Here is a 23887-nt window from a genome sequence, read left to right on the forward strand (position 1 = left end):
TATATGCTATGAATAATCCAAAAATGGCTATACTTACTGAAAAAATCGAATTTGTAAAAAATTCATACCAATTCATAGAATAATTCGAATTTGAATGTAAAAAAATTTGGGATGGGGTTAACTATTTTGATAATATATCAAAATCCATTACTTCTTGATCAAAAAAAAATTTATTAATCCAACGAACAAAGTAAATAGTACTAGGAGTCTAGGGGATATCGGTGAGGATGACATTGAGGTCGAGAGGGGTGAGGCCAAGGCCAGGGGGCCATCCCTAGAGACTAGCTCGATGGTGCATTTGTCGATGAAGTAGAGGAGATAGCTAGGTGCAGGGGTTGGGGGTGGGGAGGTAGGGGAGCTAATGATTGACGAATTTAACAAAAGGCGAGGGAGCAAGGCCTAGATGGATGGTGAGTTTGATCACCAGCGAGACAATGAACTTCATCTTTTTTGTGCGGCCAATCAGGTCGGAGATTCTACCTTTTTCTGATCATTGTTAAAGAAAGTTGATAGCGAGGAGAAATTTTTGTAGTTTATGGCAGTGCGCTAACTAGGACCACATTGGATCGTTCGTGGGCCATAGGACCACATTGGAACCATTTGGTAACTCAAGGAACTCAATTAAAAATGTTTAAAGAAGAGGGGGTGCAAGGGGGAATCGCTCAAACTAGAAAAAGTGAAGCTATAATATCTCCAAATAAGCTGCTTGAGATCCTACACGTAAGGCCTCCCACATAAACTATAATATCTCCAAATAAACTGCTTGAGACCGTGCAGGGTGACAAGCACTGCAGCTTTATGACTCGCATAAATGATAGTTCAGGATCTTCACGGATTTGCATCATTTGCTGGTAACACGAATTTCAAAGATAACCATGCGCTGGTCATACCCCACACCCGTTGCAAAATAGATTAATCCGCCCCTGAAATATATGTCCTATAGAACAATTAGAGTTCAAACTAAGAGTTAAGTGGTTACAAAGCTACCCCTTTCAAGCTGGCATCATAAGCGCTTCCAGGTTGGAGGTGTCACGCCCCGAACCCAACACCCGGGTCCGGTACGCGACCGGCCGCATGAGCCCTAGAGCAGTGCCCTAAAGATCATGCAAGGCCTATGATTAACAAAAATTCCAATAAATCCACAACTAATTTAATAATTCAAATAGACAAATCCGACATGTCCAAATAAACAAATTGGTTCAATTACAAAGTCTTCAAATGTTCATCGACATCAAAGAAGAATAAACAAACTAACTAACTAATAACTCTGGTACTCGCACTCTGCGCCCATCCCATCCAAATCTATGCATCCTGCAACTCTGATAAAAAGAAAAAGAAAAAGAGGGGGGTGAGCTTTACAGCCCAGTAAGAATCCCTACACATCCATACCGACACAATAATAATATGAATTCGAAAACCACGACAAATCGATGCACATTTCATGAAATCATAAACAGTTTCCATAAAAACTCAAATAATCAATATAAGTATGCATGTCAAATATCAATGAAAGTCCAACCACGCAAGAATGATATAGCATACGATAGCTCATAAATCTTCATTAATGTTTTCCAATGCTTTTTCTTTCCATTCTATATTAACTTGATCCGGATCAATTATCTTTCCGACTTTGGGCTACATCCCGGTCACGTTTCCGGCCCGTGACGGGGCAATCGATAGTATCACATTTCCAGCCTGTGATGGGGCAATCGATAGTATCACATTTCCAGCCTGTGACGGGGCAATCGATAGTATCACATTTCCAGCCTGTGACGGGGCAATCGATAGTATCACATTTCCAGCCTGTGACGGGGCAATCGATAATATCACATTTCCAGCCTGTGACGGGGCAATCGATGGTATCACATTTCCAGCCTGTGACGGGGCAATCGATAATATCACATTTCCAGCCTGTGATGGGGCAATCAATAATAACGAGATAAGCCCAAAGTCCCTGTTCATTTAATCAATTCACAAACACACATCCATTCCCTTTTCCACTTTATTTCCGGCCTAGACTAACCATGGTCACGTTTCCGGCCCGTGACAGGGCAATCGCTATAACATGGTTAGTCCATACCACCACATCCATAAATTCAATTATGCAGGTATAAGTTATACACATACAAGCATCCATCACACTACCAACCACAAGCCAACACGATCAAAATATAATTAAATATAAAACTATTTTGCTTTGTCTGGATCATAGCATATCAAACATATATAGTGCAAAAATATGTATATCATGTAGGATTGGCGTACAAGGATTCTTACTCTTTATTGAAAACTCAGACAACTAATCACCCGCCCTCACGGCGATCTATGAACCGGAATGCGCAGGACTCTGCTCAGCGTCCTCTCGTCCAATAGATTGTTCCCCTACAGAACCAAATCATCATTAAAATTTATCAAAGATATATGATGTTCTAGGACCCCAGTTTAATCCTCTAAAGGGTCCTCTAAAATCTAACATCCCAAGACTATCTAGAGTCCTCAAAGCCCTGATCTCCCTGGATTCAAGTGTAAGAAGGGAACCCAACAACAATTAATATAATAAGAGCAAATATATAATAAGAGAAAGGGAGGGGAAAAACCCTCTCTCTTTCTCTCTTCTTCCTTCTTCCCGACGGAAAGGGGAGAAGGGGGTTCGGTCGTAGGTGGCCCACGGCCGGCGACGTTCCCTGGTCGTCGGCCTGTGTGGTGGTGCCGGCGGTGCCACGCCCGGCGACGGCCGACCGGAACGGGAGAGGAGAAGGTCGAACAAGGCATCGGCTTCTCCATCAACCCGGCGGCTTTCCGGCTACATTCCCAAAGAAAACAGGGGCCAAAAGCAATGGAGGAGGAAGAGGAGATGCTCACCTTGCCTCCGGCGAGGTCCTCCCGGCCGGATCGACGGCGAAAGCTCCAATCCTTCCCGCGGCAAGGTAGAACCCAACCTCTTTTTTTTTTCTTTTTTTTTTTTTTTTTGTGTGTGGACGGCTCTCGACGGAAGCCCTAGAAAGAGGAGGAGGTCTCGGCCCGAGATTGCTAGGGTTTTTATCACCCTAGGATCCTCCTCTCCGGTGGATTCGGGAGGAGGGGAAGGCTTCCGAAAAAACAGGGGAGGGAGCTTTTCGATTCGGGAGACTCCCTCCCCCATTTTCACGAGTTGGGCCGCCCTTCTCCGAGGCCGGCCCAACTCAACATGGGTCTCTACAGGAGGAGCTATGAAATTATGAAAAGAACACATAAGCTGGTTCAGCTTATGTTAGATTTTAGTGTCAATCATGCTCCAACAAAACAGATTGCTGCAATTTGTTATTCACTTAATCCATGGGAGTTATGAACTAATCTTACACGAGCAAGTCACACGAATCTCTTTAATTTTATCTCTTACTGGTTGGGATTTTATAAGAAGTTGTCTCGAAGGTTTGCTGAGAACCCAACCCAACCCAACCCATGCTTCTTGTAATAGGTGGAGGAGACCAGAGCGTCAACCAGGTAAAGCTAAGGTCGAAAGTCCACTGAACGAACGCTGACCCACTTGTAGCCCTAACAAGGTGGCTGGCTATTGCCCAAGTTATTATTTCAAAGTGGATTTTTTTTTCTCGAGGAAAGAAAGTGGCAGGTTGACTTAGGAATTCTTAGCAAGGAGAAGGAAGAAAGTATAGTCAATAAAAAAAATAAATAAATATTTTATATTTAGTTGAAGTTTTTAAGGAAGGGAGATGCAGAGTAACTTTTCTATCGAAATAAAAAGAAAAACGTACATGGAATATGAAAAAAATCTAATTCCTACCATTAGGAATTAGTATATTTTTTTTTCTCAAAAATATCTTTAAGCTTTTGGATAGAATGAAATACAGTTTTTTTTTTTAAGGGCATAAAAGATATTTTACATAACTTTTCTAAGAAAGTAGATACTCATCCAAATATAAACTAATTTGAAATGTGTCATTTTTTCATAATCAACCAAATATGCAAAAATTACTTTTTCAAGCATCATATATTCACATATCAATTTTATAAAAAAATATATTTCAGTATAAAAGAATTCTTTCCACGAATCAAACGGGTCTTTAAATATAGTTTCAATACCCCAAAATAGCAAGCGACATCCATGGGACATGTTTTTGCTGCAAAAAGAAATCGACCAAGTTTTGCACCCGACCGAAGCTATTTTCTTTGTCTCATTTCATAAGTCGATTATAAATATAAGGTTGCAAATATCATACAAGAAAAATAGGGCTAATTATACTTGGCACTCATATTATCATCCGATTTTCTTCCAGATTATAGAAGATGTAATAAGGGGTATTTTCTTTTTCTTTTGTTTGAAGCTTTAAGGATATAATATGACTTATGACCTGAAGTCTTCGGTGGGTTTTAGCAGAATCGACGAAATTTTGTGGGTCGCCATATGATATTTATCAAATTGTAGCCCTCGAAATCATTCCCCGACCCACCAGACAAGTCCTGTTGACCATGTGTTAACCCAACGTGTGGTCCGGGTTTATCAAATTGAATTCATTCCAATCTAGATTTGATTCAGTTGAGGTCGACGACATGGCCTTTAATTCATCCCACCCACTCTTTCAACAATATCTTAGATTTACATAGATAATTTATACACATCTTCATCAAGTTGCAGTGACATCTTGGCGGTAGTGTCCGTCAATCATGTCTCCATCAAGTAGTTTAGTTTATGGCTCTGGTGATTAGAGTGTGGAGCAGGAAAGCCAAACTTTGTGAGGATTTACTAAATATAGTCAACGTAACTACGTAAGTAGCATCATCCTTTTCTCTCTGCTATAATTATATATAAAGTTCATTTGTAGATTGATTTGCTATCTCAAAAAGATCCGAAATTTATAACAGTTGATCATTGTTTTGGAGCAACCAAACTGTACCTAAACCTATCAGCCCAAGGCGCAAGTTAAGCAAGCGAAGGGCTTCCAATTTCCTTTACAAGGCAAGTATAGTGCATTAATAGACTGTTTTACTAATATTATACTTTCAATACCTTTTTTGTTATCAAAATAATAGGAGGGATTCCTAATTACTACCTAATTCGCTGAGATTCTAAATTTAAATGTGTGTAAGTAGAGCAAGAACTCGATTCATTGATAACAATTCTAAATAAGTTTATTAACTGAATTAGTTGATACCCATGCTTCTAACATAATTCATAAAAAAATGACCGTGTCACAACGAATCATATTCTGCAATTTCCTAAAATCTTGTTCCAAAAGTCTATCAAGCATAAAGAATCAGATTCATTTTTGAGTTGAACAATCAAGTGACTTTCACTGTTCATGTTTGTTAAATTTTCTTTTCAAAAGAATAAAGTAATGGAATGGGGGATAACAATGTTTCTCACGACTTAGAGGAGGAAGAAAAGCATGGCAAGGATCACAACGTGGCCAATCCCAGACCGTATCTTTCCCTGGCAATGGTGGGTCTCGTTGCGGGTCCAAATAATTAATAAGAGATCTTCGTCATCGTGGCCAAGATTTTGGAGACGAAGGAATTTATCCTTATCTTTTTTGTGCCCTCAGAGGTTTACAAATATCCTTCTTATGCACCAAAAAAATCTTTGTACCTAACGCTGTTTAGACAAACCATACTAATTTTTCCATATTAACAAATGGGTTATGTGCGCAAATATCTTTTTCCTTGGAAGGTCAAAACTAGTTTAGTTATGTGTGGTCCCTTCTCCGACCCGGCTTAATCAATTTCTAATGAGCACGATTGCTAGGAGTGTGAAAGATCTTTTCTACCGTCCAAAAAAATAAAAAGTGAAAAAATGAAAAAAAAAGAGTACGTTATGGAAGCAGAGCTTCTATCTCAAAAATAATCTTAGAACAAAGAAAAATATGGCATTTGTAGATTATTTCAAAAAAGTCAATTTATAGGTTCTATCTACATGACTGAAAAGAGACAATAGTTTCAAAAATACGTGATACTTCGTAAATATCATATCTTTTTGAAAAACAACGTGCTTTTTTAAAGAAACATAACTTTTCGAGAAAAAAATGTTCGGCAAAAGAAAATATTTAAACCAACTAAAATCTAGAAAAAAAATTTAATTTTTTCAATATAATTTTTTTTAAATTAAAACTAGAACACTTTTGGCCTACCATTGTCTCCATGGGTGTCAAGGGACGACTGGTCTTTGTCAAAAAAAGTTAGGGATTTATTAAAAAAAAAATAGTGGGGATGTAAACTACTTGAATTGATGAAGTCTCTGGATATTGGACATCAGTGATAAATGCCCTTTTTTACCAGCTTCTTTGAAGCAAAGCATGCGAGTCCAATACGCATACCCATCCTTTGTTTACTCTTTTGGGTGATCAATAATTCAATATCCCATCCTCCAGTTAAACCCAAGTTGCGGTCCTCCCTCGGCATTGGCCTATTCAGGCCAGGGTTGAACTCAGGTAGGTCATCTCATTGGCAATCAATAGAACCACGTCAACCACACGGAAAACGTGGTAAATAAGAATAATTGGGACCCATATCAAAGGTGTCTGCATCACTGCAGCCAACTTTGGTGGGCCAAAGCAGAGAAAGGTTAAAAAGACTTCAAGTCTTCAACCAAAAAATTAGAAGGAAGGTGAAAAAGAAATAATAACATTCCCCCCCAATGTAGAACCATCATGCAGGAGTACAAGTCACGTTGCATGCTCCCATACGGTTGATATGAAAGTCATGTAGCTACAGTTCGCCGTACCCATCAAATCAAACGGTATGAATCGTATCATATTCGTACCAATTCAGTACCAATATACAGTACGAAAGGCATACTGATACTTGGTATACTGAAAATATTTTCTACCGTACTGTACCGATACTATACTAGTATGATACTAATATGGAGTCCGGCATCGAGACGGAGAACCATACATATAGCCTTGTATTAATGATGTCAATACCAAATAAATAATAATTACTATAATTTCCAGCTTACTCCAAGTATGATAAAATGCCAAATTTCTGATGTAGTTTTTACCCTATGCTAGAACAAGTAATATGGTGTACCAATAATTACTATGGTCGCCTGCAACGAGTTCCTACACTAAGATATGATGTTAAAGTTGCAACGTACAACATATTCCAATTTATAGCACTTATCATGTCAAAAACTCAGAATTATGTCAAAAAAATTGCAGTTTTGCGATATACCAGTTGCTGAAATTTGGACACTATGGATTATGGTTTTAGATAACAATGTCATAACTACTAAAGTTATTGCTGAAATTATTGTTTTAGATTGATTTGCTTAGACATGCTTGCACCATAATAACTAAAAAGAATAGGCTACAAAAATCCATAGGAAGGTAGATTCGGTAATCAATTTGAAGCCTTACATTTATCAGGGACAAAAGTTAATGTCCCAAGCTTTTTACAGGCTATCAATGCATATATATTCCAAAATAAAGCATGAGACATTGGAAGGTAAATGAGGATTTTGCATGGAACAATCATATGCCTTTCTCCGAAACCTATAGGAAAAGAAGAGATTCTTTGACGGCCGTGGACCTCAACATCAATGGGTAGCGAGACAAGTCATTCCTTTCATCAGCACACGGTGCGAACTGTTCCTCCCCACGCACGCACTCAAAGCTCCTGCCATTGTCTTTATATGTCTCCCATCCCATGCCCACTCCTTTTAACCAACCATAGTCGATATATTGCCTCTGGGTTCTCCTGGTATCTCTGGTTCTATCTATGCGTTTGTTTATTCCAACTAGCTCTAGATTTCCAAGTATTTTGTCCCCAAATCCAGTGCCATCCTATTCTAATCACATCCAAACTTATTCCAGTCTTCTTAATTTATACAGCAGGTAGTGTGTTGTCTCAGTAGAGTGGAATCTGGGAAGTCTTGCTATCCCTCTTCTTTGCCCCATGGTGGTCTGAAATCTTGGTCGTTCCATAAGTCTACAAACCATGTCAATCTGGTATCTTTGTTCTATCTATGCGTTTGTTTATTCTAACCAGCTCTAGATTTCCAAGTATTTCGTCTCCAAATCTAGTACCGTCCTATTCTAATCACATCCAAACTTATTCCAGTCTTTTTAATTTATACAGCAGGTAGTGGGTTGTCTCAGTAGAGTGGAATCTGGGAAGTCTTGTTATCCCTCTTCTTTGCCCCATGGTGGTCTGAAATTTTGGTTGTTCCATAAGTCTGCAAACCATGTCAATTTATCCATGAATAGCAAAAAAAACCACCACTCTCCCCTTTGCCGGAATACTGGTGGGAAACTTGGGTCTGTTCTTTTCTCAAAGATGGGCTCAGTTTCCCTTCTGGCTTTGTGTCTCTCCGTTCTTCTGATTGGGGCTGCGGCCGCCGGCCGGAACGGCACCGGCGTGCCCTCGAAGCCGAGTGTGGTCAACATAGGGGCTCTTCTCACCTTCAATTCTATTATTGGGAGGGCGGCGAAGCTGGCGATTCAGCTCGCGGTCCAGGATGTGAATAGCAACCCGAACCTTCTGGCTGGGACGAGGTTGAACGTGATTGCACAGGACACGAATTGCAGTGGGTTTCTTGGAATTATGGAAGGTATGATGATATAATTATTTGGTGATATAGTTTTAACTGTTACCATTGTTTTGCTATTAGGAACTTCTCGGTAGTGACCTTTTTTGGAAATTTAAATATTTTGTTTAGAGTGCTTTATGGCAGTTATTCAAGTTATGACCATAGGATTTCATGAGTCTCCTGCTATCTGCATTCTTTTTAGTTTTTACTAGGATTCTAAATTTAGTTATGTGTTATTGCATTGAATATTTTTAATTGAGTCTCCATCTGTGCAGTGTTGTTTCTTGAGGATGTCGAACTTTAAATCTTTAAGCTATGGTGTAGATGCATATTTAATATGGGAAGTGTGGTCATCATGAACTGTTGTTCTTTTCATGTCCAATTATTATAATGTTACTCTGTTGTAATTTACAATTTCTTTGTTTATTTCTTGTTCAGTTTGATGAAGTATATTATGGTATGTAGTGTTTTTTTTTAGTTCCTACTTCTCTCTTTCGTTATGATGAATAGGGACATGCTCATATCTTTACAAATACAAGGATTGACTAGTTACGGCCTGTAATTTTGTGCAAACATAGGGTGATCTAATGTTATTGGACTGCCTTCTCCTTTTATGACAATTTGTGATGACCAAAGTCTTGGATATGTTTGATGAGGAAAGCTCGTGGTTTGTGCAGCCTTGCAGCTGATGGAGAATGATGTGGTTGCCATAATAGGTCCACAATCCTCTGGAATTGCCCATGTCATCTCTCATGTTGTTAATGAACTCCATGTTCCTCTTCTTTCATTTGCAGCAACTGACCCCACTCTCGCTTCTCAGCAATATCCATTTTTCCTACGCACAATTCAGAACGACTATTTCCAAATGAATGCAATAGCTGACATGATTGGATATTATGGATGGAGAGAGGTCGTTGCCATCTTTGTAGATGATGATTATGGGAGAGGTGGGATCACTGCTTTAGGTGATGCCCTCGCAATGAAACGCTCTAAGATCGCATACAAAGCTGCCTTCCCTCCTAATGCTGATAGAAGTGTAATTAGTCAGTTGTTGGTACAAGTGAACCTGATGGAATCTCGCGTTTTTGTTGTTCATGTGAACCCCGACTCGGGGCTTGATGTTTTTTCTATTGCAAAAGATCTTGGGATGATGGCTAATGGTTATGTGTGGATAGCAACAGATTGGCTTGCTTCTGTTTTGGATTCATCGAAACCTTCCTATCCTGACATAATGGTCTTCATACAAGGGGTCATTGTTCTCCGCCATCATACCCCAGATTCTAATCTCAAACGAGCATTTATGTCCAGATGGAATAATATGCTTCAGAAAGGGAATGCTACCTCAAGCTTAAACACTTATGGGTTGTTTGCATATGATTCGGTATTGTTGGCCGCCCATGCCATTGACCAGTTCCTGAATGAAGGACAGACAATTTCTTTCTCTAATGATCCTCGGTTGCATGACGCAAATGGAAGTACACTGCATTTAACTGCACTCCGATACTTTGATGGAGGTGATGAGTTACTTGAGAAATTGCTGCTTACAAATTTTACAGGCCTGACTGGTCAAGTTCAGTTTAGTTCAGATAGGAACCTAATACATCCAACCTATGATATCCTTAACATTGGAGGGACAGGTGTCCGGAGGATAGGATACTGGTCTAATTATTCTGGTCTCTCGGTCGTTGCTCCTGAAACTTTGTATGGAAAGCCACAAAATGCTTCCAACACTAGCCAACAGCTTTATAGTGTCATTTGGCCTGGTGAAACCACAACAAAGCCTCGTGGTTGGGTGTTTCCAGACAATGGGAAGCCTCTGAGGATAGGAGTCCCATACAGAACAAGTTTTAAAGAATTTTTATCGAAAGATAGTGGTCCTGATAATGTAAAGGGGTACTGTATTGATGTGTTTAAAGCTGCAGTTAGTTTGTTGCCATATCCAGTTCCATTCTCATTCATTCTATTTGGAGATGGTTATAAGAATCCGAGCTACAACGACCTTGTGGAGAAGGTTGCTGATAATGTGCGTATTGCTTCAGTAACAGAATTGCATTTTAGATTTAACTGTACATAGTTTATGGATCTATTTTACTTGAATTTGTATGTTTTATGTTCTATAAGCGTCTTAACCTACAAGCTTTCTTCTTTAGTACTTTGATGCAGCTGTAGGGGACATTTCTATTGTGACAAACAGAACAAGGATTGTAGATTTTACACAGCCATACATTGAATCAGGCCTCGTAATCGTTGCACCTGTCAAAGAGATTAACTCAAGTGCTTGGGCTTTCCTAAAACCATTCACTGTACCGATGTGGTGTGTCACAGGGGTTTTCTTTCTTTTCGTTGGAGCAGTTGTTTGGATTCTTGAGCATCGCACAAATCCTGAGTTTCGTGGATCTCCAAGGAACCAACTTATGACAATATTCTGGTCAGTATCCTTGACTACTTATGTTCTTTTTATGGATAAAACATATACAAACAGTCAATTTTTCGATTGAAAGCTGCTAAACCACATGTTTTGATATGAATTGGTAAAACAAGAAAAAAAGCTTGATATGACTTGGTGGCAACCAATTATTGCAAATATTAAAGATATATTCTACTGCAATTTCTCTTCTCTACTGTTTATACAGGAGTAATAATTTATAGGGGACAACACAATCTCCATCAATTAAGTTGAATCCACGAAATGATTGTTTATGAATTTACAGTAGTTTAGGTCGTTTTCTTTTCAACACATTTTATCAAATATGAGTGCAAGTGCTGGAATGAGTGCTACTATCTCCTTAGAGAAAGAAATCATTATATACACCTATAGAACCTGCATCCAAATGAGCATATAACACTCTAGGATGCATGTGTATTCAAATCATGGTATGCCGTACCGGCCTGAACTGGGCGGTACGGGGCGTACCGTACCGGTTCGGTACCAGTACCCAGTATGGGTGGCATACCGATACTTGATACACCAAAAAAACTCCATACCGTACCGTACTGACACTGTGCTAATGTGGCACCGGTACGGGGTCCGGTATCGAGATGGTGAACCTTGATTCATATTGTATACATACAATTCATATACAGTGTTATAAACAAAGCTACCTATCCACATCAAGGATCGAAGAGATATGCAACAATAATATACAAGACATACATTTTGTGTAATATAGATATGATACTGTAGGTGCTATGCTTATAATTTATTTTCTCAACCACGTGCCCCCTCCCAAAGAAGAAGAAAGATAAAAGGAGAAAACTTTCTCCTAACTCAAGGTGGAACTGATTCTTGTCAACAAAATTTGTTAGGAAAAAAAAGCAATATTTCTGTGATATCCAATCTTTAATTGCAAAGAGCGACAAGCGAAACTCTCTTTTTGTTGACTGAGGGAACAAAGTGAGCTCCAATAGCGAAGGCCTTTCAAAGGTAGACAATTTGTGACCTTGAGCGGTTATATTTTGGCTTCATCCATCCGTCCCCAATCCCACCATGGAGTTCTGGTAGAGCTTACTTGTCTTGGTTTTTGTTGTTGGCTTCAAGCCTTCCAAGTGCCACAAACAGTGAGCTCATTCCATTTTTCATTCTTAGATAGTGAATTGTGAAGCATTGGTGGACTATAGCATAGACTAAGTTGTTAACTTACCACTAGAAGGTGTCAACAATGTATGCTAGGCCTAGAAACGCCCACTCACGTGGAACCCAGACCAAGGTCCGCCGTACTGGTACCGGTCGGCGTACCGGTGGTGGCCCGAATTGGTACGTACCGGTCCCATGCCGGTCCCATACCGGTCCCATGCCGTTCCCGTACCGGTCCCGTACCGGTCCGTACCGGTCCGTACGAGTTCCATACTGGTTCTCCAACGATAAGCTACTAGTACTGGATTTCACGCTGATCCGATACCGGTCCCAGGCCGGACTGGTACGTACTGGTCCATTTCGGCTAGTACGGACCGGTACGGCAGACCATGACCCAGACCATGCATGTGAAAGCACAAATGCAACTCAAGATAACGAGTTTAGAATGACCCAAGTAAATGGGATTTGAACTCATGGCCTCCAACTCTGGTTCCATGTTAACTTACCACTAAACCTTAAAACCTTAAACCATCAAGGAAAGGGACTGACAATATATATTGAGCTTTTACCTGTTGGGGTAGGGTCCAGCCTCATGTGGACCCCTATCCTAGTCTAGTTTTGATCCATGCCTTTCTCCTTTCCTAAAGTGAGTGGAGAGAGAGAGAGAGAGAGAGAGAGAGTGGTGTGATGGGTGTGGTTATCAAAATAAAACACTAAAGCACTGTTGTGGCCATGGTGGAGAGCACAACTGCAACACACATGAGAGAGGAGAGAAAAGTGGGAAGAAAAGAGAAGAGAGAGAAAAAACTCTCCTCGAGTGATTTGTTGTCAGCTCCAGATATTGACATGCAGGATCAGTTCAAGATTTGGCACGTTCTGTCGCATCCACCTGCTCGGTATTGTTTCTGATCTCTACATATTTTCGCTTGTGATCCTCCCTGGTACTTTTATGGTTAGGTGATACTGGCATGTGTTGTGTATACAAGCAGTGAGCCTCAGGATAGGATTAAGTGGCCTGAGTGGTGAATTTGTAACTACTCATTGCTTAGTGGATTGATCTTACTGCCTCTTAGGTTTTCCCTCCTGAGATCCTTCCATGTAAAATTTGTGTGCCTAGTTTATTGCTTATTTTATTCTCTCTTGTGGGTTGGCAATCCTATTGATACACACACAGAAATGCTTTGTCGCTACACCAACTTGCACAAATTTCAGCATGACGTTGCATAATTTGCATAACTACTCAAGATAATGAGTTAAGAATAACTTGAGTAAATAAGATTTAAACCCATGACCTTCAGCTTTGATACCATGTTAACTTGTCACTAGACCCCAAAAATTTAAGCTGTAGGAGAAGGTATCGACAATGTGTATCACGCCTTAACAAAGTTGATGGTGTGGATGAAGAGCAGTTAGAAGGCAGCAAAGTCTGTTAATGGTGGTGCTTGTGTTTGAGTCAATTTATGGGTTTTAGACCTTATCTCTCACGTTGTGGAAGTCAATGTGATGGCCAGTGGGCTGCTGTTGTAATATCTCATTTTAAATCAGGGAATAAAGATAAAGAGACCAGTTTGGATCTTATGCAGAATTTGCCACAACATAAATGGACTGATTGGTGATAAGCAAGGTTTGTTGTACCATACTGAATTGGGCAATGTGGGGCGTACTGTGCTGTACCGATTCGGTACCGGTACATGGTAGAGGAGGCGTACCGACACTTGGTACGCTGAACCGGCTCTATACCATACCATACCATAACGACACAGTGATAGTGTGGCACCGGTACGGAGCCCGATACCGAGACGGCATACCTTAGTGATAGATAAAATATTTGTTATAAAAAATGTAGAAAGCAAAGAACGTAATGTAGCAGCCATTGCATGAACATGATTGGATAGATGGTGGCTTGAGTGCTCGGCTACAATATGAGTTAATAGAATGCTTATATTCTAAGATTAGGAGTCACAAGTACATAAAGGCATTAGCATTGTTGACATCATCATGATGACTTCGTAATGTTGGATATAATGGAAGCCCATCAGCAAGCTTAAATAGTGGCTCAAGAATTTGCACAACGCTGAACAAATAATCATGCTAGGAATAGAAAATAATGAAGGTAATTGGCAGAACTCCTAGCAAGTGGGGCTAAACCAAGGTTTGATGTTTCAACCAAAACCAATCCAAAGTTGACCGAAGATTTCAGTTTGGTCCAGTTTCAGCTAGTACCGGTCAGTTTTGACTTGGTTTTTGTAGTTTTATCTGAAACCAACCAAAACTATTATTTTTCTTTTTTTGTTTAATAAGTTAATGTTGTTAGTATTTTCTAAAATTGACTAGGTACTGTTGAACCATGTTTTTCTAAGGCTTTAAATATCAAATTTGTGTTATTTGTATTGAAGTTTTGTTATTATGATGGGTAAGCTGCATATTGAAATATTGAAATAAAATTTGTTCTTATTTGTATGGGTTTCTTTTTTGCTTAGATGGGTTATTCAAGTGAAATAGAATGAAACATGCTTTTATATATATATATTATTTTTCTTGCTTAGATAGGCTACTAAAAATGGGTAGGTTGAAATGCGTAGATCACTTTTTTTTCTTAGTGAGTTATTAAAATTGGAAATAGAATTAAAATCGATGTAGATGGATTTGTTCTTGCTTAACTAAGCTATTAAAAATTGGAATAGAATGAAATACATAGAGGGAAAAGTTTAGTTTAATAAAAAAAGGAGTAAATATGGGGAATTTATTAAAAGTAAAGAGAAGTGTAGGTAATTTAGCAAAGCTATGTGAAGTGTGGTAAAAACACAATATATCTTATTGTGGGGTAGAAATTTTGTTGTAACGTATCAAGTTTAAATATAGTTTACAGGTAACCTAGATCTACCCAAAGTACACAAATTATAATCCTAAATAATTCAAAATATAATAAATAATATGAAATAACTTTACCTCGTATTATTTTCATAACTTTTTTTCTAAGATTTTTCTAACTTTTTGACGGAAACCTAAAACTCGGTGTGGAACAGTAGAAACCATCGAAACTGCCTACTTGGCACAAGGCTTTTCTTGCCGCCTAGGGATGGGCATACTAAAAAGCTTGTTTCACAACTCCTCGAGGCAAAGGTTAGATAGCTGTGCGGGTATTACACCGACATTCGAAAAGCCAGAAAGAGGTTAATCGAGAGGAGGATACGAGAGTAGCATAGGTCCATGTGCCTTAACCTTTAAGGACTTTCGCCAACGTCACACTGTCGTTCAAAATATGGATTAGATTAGGATGTCTCCTGAAATACAGTTTGAGTATATTCCTACTTTTAAGGTAGAGTTCTACTGGTACTGGTCAATAAAGTGCGAGATAATGTAAAACTAATGCAAAGATAATAAACATAAATTAAGTCTCATTGATGTGTTCTTAGTTGAAAAATCTTTCTTTTAGCATTACAATATAATATTTATAAATGACCCTCATTAACTACCTTGTACTTGTCTATGCCATTGTGTGCCATATGGGCCATTATTGCTAAGATAGGTACTACCGCCACTCCACTCACGTGCTAAATAGTGGTCGATGGGTATTAATACTCACTGTGGCTTATCCTTGCTATTGTGTGGCACATAGGCCAAAATTGCTTTACATGATATGTAGTTCGACCACTCCTTCCATGCATAGGTAGTGGTAACTGCTGGCCAACCACCATCCTTGGATTCTACTCTACTAAGACTTCCTCCTAAGTCGATAGCTTTTGTTCTCTCAGTTTACGTCACTCGGCCTGCATCCTTGGTATTGCGACCTACGCCTTTGGTATTCCGGCCAAAAATATTATTTCGGTCAGAAATCTTAGTGTTTCAACCAAAAATCTTATTATTTTGGTCAGAAATCTTGGTGTTTCAGCCAAAATCTTCTTTTGTGTATTTATTAAAAATCTTGATGTTTCAGCTCGAAACCTGGTGTTTCAGCTAGAAACCTTGGTGTTTCAGCCAGAAATCTTGATGTTTCAGTCACGAACCTTAGTTTTTCTGCCAAAAATCTTGGTGTTTCGGACTGAAATTTTAGTATTTGGGCTTTAAATCTTGGTGTTTCAGCCTGCTCTGACACTTGGTAGGAGACTGCGCAACTTGGCCTGGTGGATACATACGACTTCGGGACAAGTATTTCATCCTAAGATTCTCAGTCTACACCTTAATACTTGAAGGTTGACATCCTTCCAAAACCTTCTATTCAGCTTGCCCAAGATGTCCCTTTGGAAGACTTGCTATTACTCGGTCTATACTAAATAACCTTCTAAAACTTATTGTTGATCAGTCTTTGAATTATAGGTTTTGGTCTAGATGTGGTGTAAACATTGCCAAAACTAAAACTCCGCTTAAGGGACCAAAACTGAAATCGAAATTGGATTTTTAAACCTTGCGTTGAACCATAGTTCGCCGTCTCGGTACCGGACCCCATACTGGTGCCACACTAACACAATGTCAGAATGGTACGGTATGGAGTTTTTTTGTTGTACCGAGTATCGGTACGCCATCTGTATCGGGTGTTAGGAACCCGCCCATGCCGCAGAAAAATTTCAAAAAATTTCAGATGCAGCGGAAGAGGCATGCGCGGGATCAACCGTTCATCGCATGAACGTTGTTTAAAACCGTTCGTAGATAGATAAGGATTAAAAAGTTTTTAAAACATTAGAAGATCAGATCTTCACCTTATGCGGGTAGATGATCACCGCAAACTGATGATCGTGGTTTTGGATGAAGATTCGCTTGAAGCCGTTCAAGTGCCCGGCCTCTACGGGTATCCACACGAAGCAGGAACCGATCCAAGCTTTCTATCTCCCCGGGGTGCTAGCTCCCTTGCAGAGATAACTTTTGATGGCTGATGTCCTCCCTTTTAATCAACCCTTGATTGTGCTTGGGAGGAGGAAGAAGAAGGATGAAGAGAGGAAGAAGATCAAAGCCCCTGCAGCCTTCTTTCTTTTCCCTGCGTTGGAAGGAAGAAGGGAGGAGGAAGAGGCCACCAAACAATCTTCCTTTGCTTTCCCTTGCTTGCGGCTGAAGATGGAGAAGGGGGAGAGGGAGGCCACGGCTGCAAGGAGAGGGAGATCACATTCCTTAGGGCGCCGGCCCTTGCTCCCCTTTTAAAGCCATCTAGGGCTCCTACAATTTAGGAGCCCTAGACTAACTTCCTAAGAGGGGGCGCCGGCCCCCTCTCTTCATGCCACACCAAGAAAAGGAGAGGGGCTCATGCCCCTCTTATTTGGTTAACCTAATCCTCCTCCAAGGAGGATTAGGTGTCCCTCTTGTGGCTTAGTCCTAATCCAATTAGGCTTAAGTCAAATCATGAATCAATTGGGTTCAATCTATACTAGTCCTAATCCAATTAGAACTTGAATGAACCATGACTCAATTGAACCCTTCAATCCTAATCCAATTAGGAGTCATGTTGATTCATTAGATTAATAATTAATTAGGACTTAAGAAACCCTAATCCAATTAGGACTTATTTAATTTTAGTCCTAGTCCAATTAGGACTCTTATTTGAATTCGAAGTCCTAATCCGATTAGGACTCTAGAAATCCTACTCCAAGTAGGAATCCAAATTTAATTCAAAACTCCTAATCTAATTAGGATTGTAGGAATCCTACTCCAAGTAGGAATCCTAGTCCTACTCCAAATAGGATTTCCAGTCCAAGTAGGAATCCCAGTCCAAGAAGGATTCTTGTTTGAAGTCCAATTAATTATTTCCCTCTGTTCCTTCTTCAACTTATTATCAATCGAATTGATTACTTGTGATTCCTAATCACGATTCAACCATCGGATCGGTCAATACCTCTAGTGTGTGTGACCCCATAGGTTCTACTCTGACTGGTAGTGAGATATATTGTGATCTCTATCACAATATCATTAAAAACTCCTTTCAATAGATTGGAACGTTTCCAACTCTACTCATTAGGGTTTATCGATCATCGAGATAATCCCTATGAGTCCCACCATCCACCAGTGACACCTAGCAGCATGTAGTGGCTACCCAGTAGAATAGAATGATGAACCTCTAGGTGCAGTTATCATGTGATACAGTCCTACTATCGTGGATCCCTACAGGACGGAGGTCATGGACAACTCGTCAAACCCCATCGCCTGTCATATGTCAAGATTTATTCGACTTAAGTTCGAGAGTGGAAAACTCTTTCTCCACTGTGCATACTGCCCCGGCCGAGGTCTTACGAACTCAGTCTTATAAATCACATAGGATCTCTCTTTATCTATCAAGGTCGATAGATTCCTTATAGGTGCATACCCTACTACAGGAAACCTACTACAGCCAATCTACACTGCATAGACTCATATGGCTAGAGACCATGCATGTGTGCAGTCAAACTACAATAACCTTACTGTGAGTGGCCGAAGCACCGCAGGTCAAAGGACCAGTCACACTATTGCAACATTAAGCAAGTCACTGACGAGTGGATAGACATCCAAGTGATTTCTTGTCTTGGTGACGCTCAGTACCCTTGTTCTCTAACAAGCACCTGCACTATTACTTCAGTGTCTCCACACCGTGGACTCGAGTCTCGTCCATCCATAGGGAAAGTAATGTGTGCACTGATCTCATCGGATCGATCACCGTCCTCGTGATGATCCATCGATCTTGAGCGTTTAGAAATTAATCACTAATGATATATGGCTCAAATTCTCAACTCTTGAGAATATACATCGTCATCTTATTAATTCCTTGGACGATTCATAGACACAATAACAATATGAATGAAAAAGATGCATTTCATTTATTCAATAATAAATAGTCAAGTACAAAATTATGTTCCTAGAATTAACAATGTGTCAGCCAGATTGGCTTCTAGGGCATACATCTAACATCGGGTATTGGTACTTAACCGGTATGGTATGGTATGCCCTGCACTGTCTGATTCGGGCCGGTACGCGTACCATGCATTGAACCATTTTATAAAGCCTCAAGCTATAATTTCAGTAGTTAGAAGTTCTTTTAGAGTGATAATCACATAACTCTGGCGAACATCTTTTATGTTTTTCTTCTAAGCACAAGGAAGGCTGCATTCAATTGGCTGAAGGAAAATGCCATGTATGATCTGTGGTGAAATTTAATTAGAATAAAAATACTCTTTAATTTTTCAAATCAATCAAAAATGGTTATTGCAATTTTGGAGTGTAATCCCTTCTATATCCCTGCAAAAATGTGCAGTTATGTGTTTTCTTAGTCTTCTCTGATATCAAGAATGGTGATCAGATGTAAATCAATGTTTGAAACCTCACAAATTTAAACAATCAAATATTATGCAATAATTGCTAGGATAGCAGTCCTGGTTTATCTTTTAGATGTAATGGTTGGGCTGTTACTTGCTGAGGATTTGTGATTAGTGTTTCTTCATAATCAAAGCTGAGTGTTTATGTACTACTAACAGTGGTGATGACATGTTTTTTTATGAATTTGGGACTTATTTGAACTTTTCTCTTTTCAGTTGGTTTCAAAATCATGCTGGAGTTTGTCTAGATGTAGATGGCTTAAATCAATCTGTCTATTTGTTTGTAATCTGGATGTTACTCTGTTCAGTCTCAATCCAAAATTCTGGTTGGATACTTTATGATTTGACTGCATTATCAAATAATGGTGGTTAACATATCTGATGGATTTGACTTGGATTGAAAACTATAAATTTGTTACCTGAAAAAAAAAACTTATCATCTTATTCCATTTGATATGCCTTCTTTCACGTTTTAATTTCGTAGGTCTATCATGATTCAATTTCTCTTATATGTATTTGTCTCTTTATTTTTTTTCTACTTTTTTGCTTTGAATACTGAAGAATTCATTCAGCTTTGTTTGTTTTGCAGGTTTAGTTTCTCAACAATGTTTTTTGCTCACAGTAAGTAAACATCACCACTATACCATAATCTTGAGATTTCAGTTGCTGAGGGTTTTGCTTTCTCCCTTAGCACAAATCTCTCAAAAGAGAGAATAAATTTGCGAGCCTTACCGGCGGCGGACCGGAACGATTCCGGCAACCGAAATGAAAAGCTGTTGGAGGGGGAGAAGGAGAAGGAAAGAGAGGAAAAGAGAGAGAGAGCGAGCGGGGGAGGGAGGGAGAGGGAGAGGAAGGAAGAGAGAAGGCCGTGGAGGCCGGCGAGCCGCGCTGAGGAGGGGCTCCGCCTCTGGGTCAGGTCCCCTCCCCTGCCTCCTTCGCAAGCTCGCCATCCCTCTGCCAGCCTCCACCACCCTCTTTCTCTCTCCCTCCCTCCCCCTTCTCTCTCTCTTGTTCTCTCTCCCGTTCTACCTCTCCCCTTCCTCTTCTATTGTGTCGGTACGGGCCCGGCACGGAATGGTGCGAGGGCGTACCGATCCGTGCCGCCGGACAACTGGTCCGGATCTCGGTTTCAGCACAACAAACCTTGCTTTTGAGTATGGAAGTCCAAAATTCCTATGTTAAAGTTGTGTGGGGTCTGTTTCAGGAGAGAACACTGTGAGCACCCTCGGACGGCTTGTGCTGATCATATGGCTGTTCGTAGTGCTAATTATCAATTCAAGCTATACTGCAAGCTTGACATCGATCCTCACGGTTCAACAGCTCTCTTCTAGGATTGAAGGTCTTGACAGCTTGATATCCAGCACTGACCCAATTGGTTTCCAGGTAGGATCATTTGCAAAGAACTATCTGACACAGGAACTCAACATACATGAGTCCAGGTTGGTCCCGTTAAACACTCCTGAAGATTTTGCAAGTGCTCTTGAGCGTGGGCCAAAAAATGGGGGCGTCTCTGCAATAGTAGATGAGCTTCCATATGTTGAGATCTTCTTGTCCAATTACTGCAAGTTCAAGACAGTAGGTCAGGAGTTCACCAAAAATGGATGGGGATTTGTAAGTATCAAAGGTTCATAATCATTCATCGCATTTCTCTTTGCAAATGTATCATATGGTCTGAAAAATTTTGATATCCTTCCCACAGGCCTTCCCAAGAGACTCTCCCCTTGCAGTGGACTTGTCAACGGCCATCCTGACACTGTCAGAGAGTGGTGATCTCCAAAGGATCCATGACAAGTGGTTAACACGTAGCGGATGCACTTCACAAGATACAGGAATCGATTCAAACCGGCTGAGCCTCGGAAGCTTCTGGGGCCTCTTCCTTATTAGCGGCCTGGCATGTTTAACTGCTGTCATGGTATTCACTATGAGAATACTTTGTCAGTATAGCAAGTATAGCAGCCGAGAGGATGTTGAATGCCCCGAATCCGAGGGAAGTAGTAGACGTCCAGCAAGCTTAACTAGCTTAACTAGCCTCAGGGGTCTGATGTCTTTTGTTGACAAGAAGGAAGAAGAAGTTAAGAGTGTTATCAAGAGAAAACCCAGTGATAGCCTGAATCGAAGTGGTCCGGGTTCAGATGGACAGTCCATGTCACCAGCATAGAGGGATTTATTTTTGTTTGGGACCAATGGATGGACTTGATTGTAGACTTGTAGTTTCTGATCAATAGACATCATGATATACCAAGCAAGGGTTCTTTTCGCGCCGCTACAAAATTAGCCTGGAGATGCTGAAGACTTTTCTAGTTAGCTGTTCATCGTGATTACGTGGTAGAGCAGAAGGAATTTCTTGCAAATTTTGCAAGGTTATGACTAGAGATCACTTGGTGATTTAAAATTTGCATTGCTCATATACGTCAACCAAAGTTTCAGTTATTCTGAATACAGCTTTGTAGTGATTACAAAGAGAAATAAACTTGGCTGTCATGAAATATTTGGCCATTTCCCAATTGAAATGCAATACGACCATGCAGATTATGTGTGTACCAAGGTATTGCAACATTTGCTTAAATAGAAAAAGCTTGCAAGATGTATAGAATTTTGTGAATATGTTCCTGTCAACATTGCATAAATGGTTTCATGCATGTGCGTATATTATACTGTATAACTTTATACTGCAATAACTTTATGCTGTATAATTACAGAACTGATTCAAACTTAACTGTCTGTGTTCCAATATATAATTATTATCAAAGATGATCTTCCATTTAAGCTGCATATGTTTAGTGTTAGTTGTGATGTGCTGCTATCTGCTTGTTAAGTATTGGTTTTTCTTATTTGGTAATTGGGACTTCGAAATGACCAAAACTCTCTACAAACACGCATGTATATGTATATTGTTGCTGGAAATTGGATCCGGGGGCTGCCGCGAAACCAGAGGAGGAGGAGCTCCGCTGCCGGGAGGGCGGACGGCGGTGCGCCGGCCGGCTGCGTCCTCCGTGGAGGGGGTGAGCGAAGAAGAGTGCGTTCTGTCCTGCAAAAAAGAGCCGGTGGCCGGGCTTTCCGGCGCCGGCCCTCCGATGCTTAAGTCAGAGGGGGCAGATATGTGGAGAGAGCAAAGAAAAGAATATTTTGTTCAATTGTGTCTGTGCTGTTTTCTTCTTTTTTCTTCCGGTCCCCTTCCTCTTTCCTCCCAGGTTTCCTTTTATAGAAGGGTATTATGTTACCTGGGAGGTGACAGGGGAATTTGTCTTCTTTTGTGATAATTGGGTACGATTTGGCCCATTAATGGCATAGTGGAGAATAATGTCGAATCAGGCCGGAGTCAGGGAGTTGTCGTGGATGACCAGACCCGTTGGAGTGGTTGAACCGTCGGCCGTAGTGGGCCTGGGGTTCGTAGACGGCAAGTGCATTTATTACCGAGTGAACCGGCGGTCAGGGAGAGCCATATGCTTTAATGGTTCAGCGATCCGGAGATCGTCTTGGGCCGTGTTCATTAAATGACTGAGTGCTCTGGAGACTTGAGTGGGTCTCGTGCATTAATGATAGGTCGTGCCAAAATACCTGCGGAGATCTTGTGCCTTGACGGCTCAGAGATGGCGGCAGGTGGCAAGTTGTAGTGGAGTCGTGTATATAGCCGTCTGATCTTTAAAAGGTTAGGCGGAGATCGAGTATTTGGTGAGGGCATCGGCTCGGCAAGGATGCCGAGCCGAGCTGGTCGCCCAGCGGGGCGCCCTGTGGCGGGGTTGCTTCTAGTACTTCTGGTCGGCGCCCTTTGGGCGAGCACCTTCTAACCGAGCGCCTCTACTTGGCGCTTTGGTTGGGCCTCTTCTGATCGGCGCTCTCTTAGCTGAGCACCCTTCTGTTCGGCGCCCTTTGGTCGAGCGCCTCTACTTGCCGGTATTTCCCTCTGGTCGGCGCTCTCTAATCGAGCGCCTTCCTGGTCGGCGCTCTTTCGCCGAGCGCCTTCCTGGTCGGCGCTCTTTGGCCGAGCGCCTCCGTGGCGGTATGACTTGGTTTTTCCCCCAACACTACCCCCCGACTTCCGAGTTCCAGCTGGCTTCCAGCTTGAGCGCGGGAAGTAGCTTTAGTTGGGTCATTTCGGATTTCGAAAATTTTAATTTATTGCGCGTTTTAAATTATCGGGTGCTTTGAGGTGCCTTTAATAGGCGGCATCTCCTCCTTTTCGAAATATCTCATTATTGGGATGCTTTCTCCGAAGCGTCCTCGCGTCGTGGGCTCATGATGGGGCCGCACGATCCGATGGGGCGCTTCGGTGTTCGAAGCGTCAACCTGAGTTAAATGCGGCGCTCTGTCTTTCGGGCCGACGCGTGTCGTAATCCAAACGGGATGCAGCATTTTTCTCGCTGATCCGGGCCGTTGGGGAGGTCTATATAAACTCTCCCCTGGCCTTCCGTCCTCTTCTTATTGCCTTCTTCTTCCAGCTTTTTACAGTCCGAAGTTCTTTTTTCTCCGGCGTCTCTCTCAGGTCTCCCTTTTTCTTCCTAATCTTCCTTTTTCTTC

The 23887-nt window shown here is 40.9% G+C and overlaps 1 protein-coding gene and 1 long non-coding RNA gene across 3 annotated transcripts; one reads left to right on the forward strand and one right to left on the reverse strand.

Moving 5' to 3' along the window:
* Positions 1-1118: 1118 nt before the first annotated feature.
* LOC120110123 (uncharacterized) lies at positions 1119-2970 on the reverse strand. Its single transcript, XR_016396457.1, has 3 exons — positions 2863-2970; positions 2278-2382; positions 1119-1319 (listed from the first exon to the last, which is right to left on the reverse strand). It is a non-coding gene; the product is annotated as an uncharacterized LOC120110123 (long non-coding RNA).
* Positions 2971-7656: 4686 nt separating this feature from the next.
* LOC120108112 (glutamate receptor 3.5-like) lies at positions 7657-21971 on the forward strand. Of its 2 annotated transcripts, XM_039121667.3 has the most exons (7): positions 7657-7943; positions 8074-8545; positions 9202-10547; positions 10675-10952; positions 19959-19990; positions 20574-20980; positions 21069-21971. In XM_039121667.3, exons 2-7 carry the CDS (start codon positions 8194-8196, stop codon positions 21525-21527), a joined length of 2874 nt encoding a protein of 957 aa, XP_038977595.3. In that variant the 5' UTR covers positions 7657-7943; positions 8074-8193; the 3' UTR covers positions 21528-21971. The 2 variants fall into 2 exon arrangements, with proteins under 2 accessions (XP_038977595.3, XP_088560526.2); XM_088704400.2 differs by lacking the exon at positions 7657-7943 and having other exon boundaries at positions 8369-8545; positions 9103-10547.
* Positions 21972-23887: the final 1916 nt, after the last annotated feature.

Source organism: Phoenix dactylifera, chromosome 9, assembly GCF_051530095.1.
Source record: "Phoenix dactylifera cultivar Ajwa chromosome 9, Ajwa_hap1_PhDact_Kaust_v1.1, whole genome shotgun sequence".
Classification (NCBI taxonomy): domain Eukaryota; kingdom Viridiplantae; phylum Streptophyta; class Magnoliopsida; order Arecales; family Arecaceae; genus Phoenix; species Phoenix dactylifera.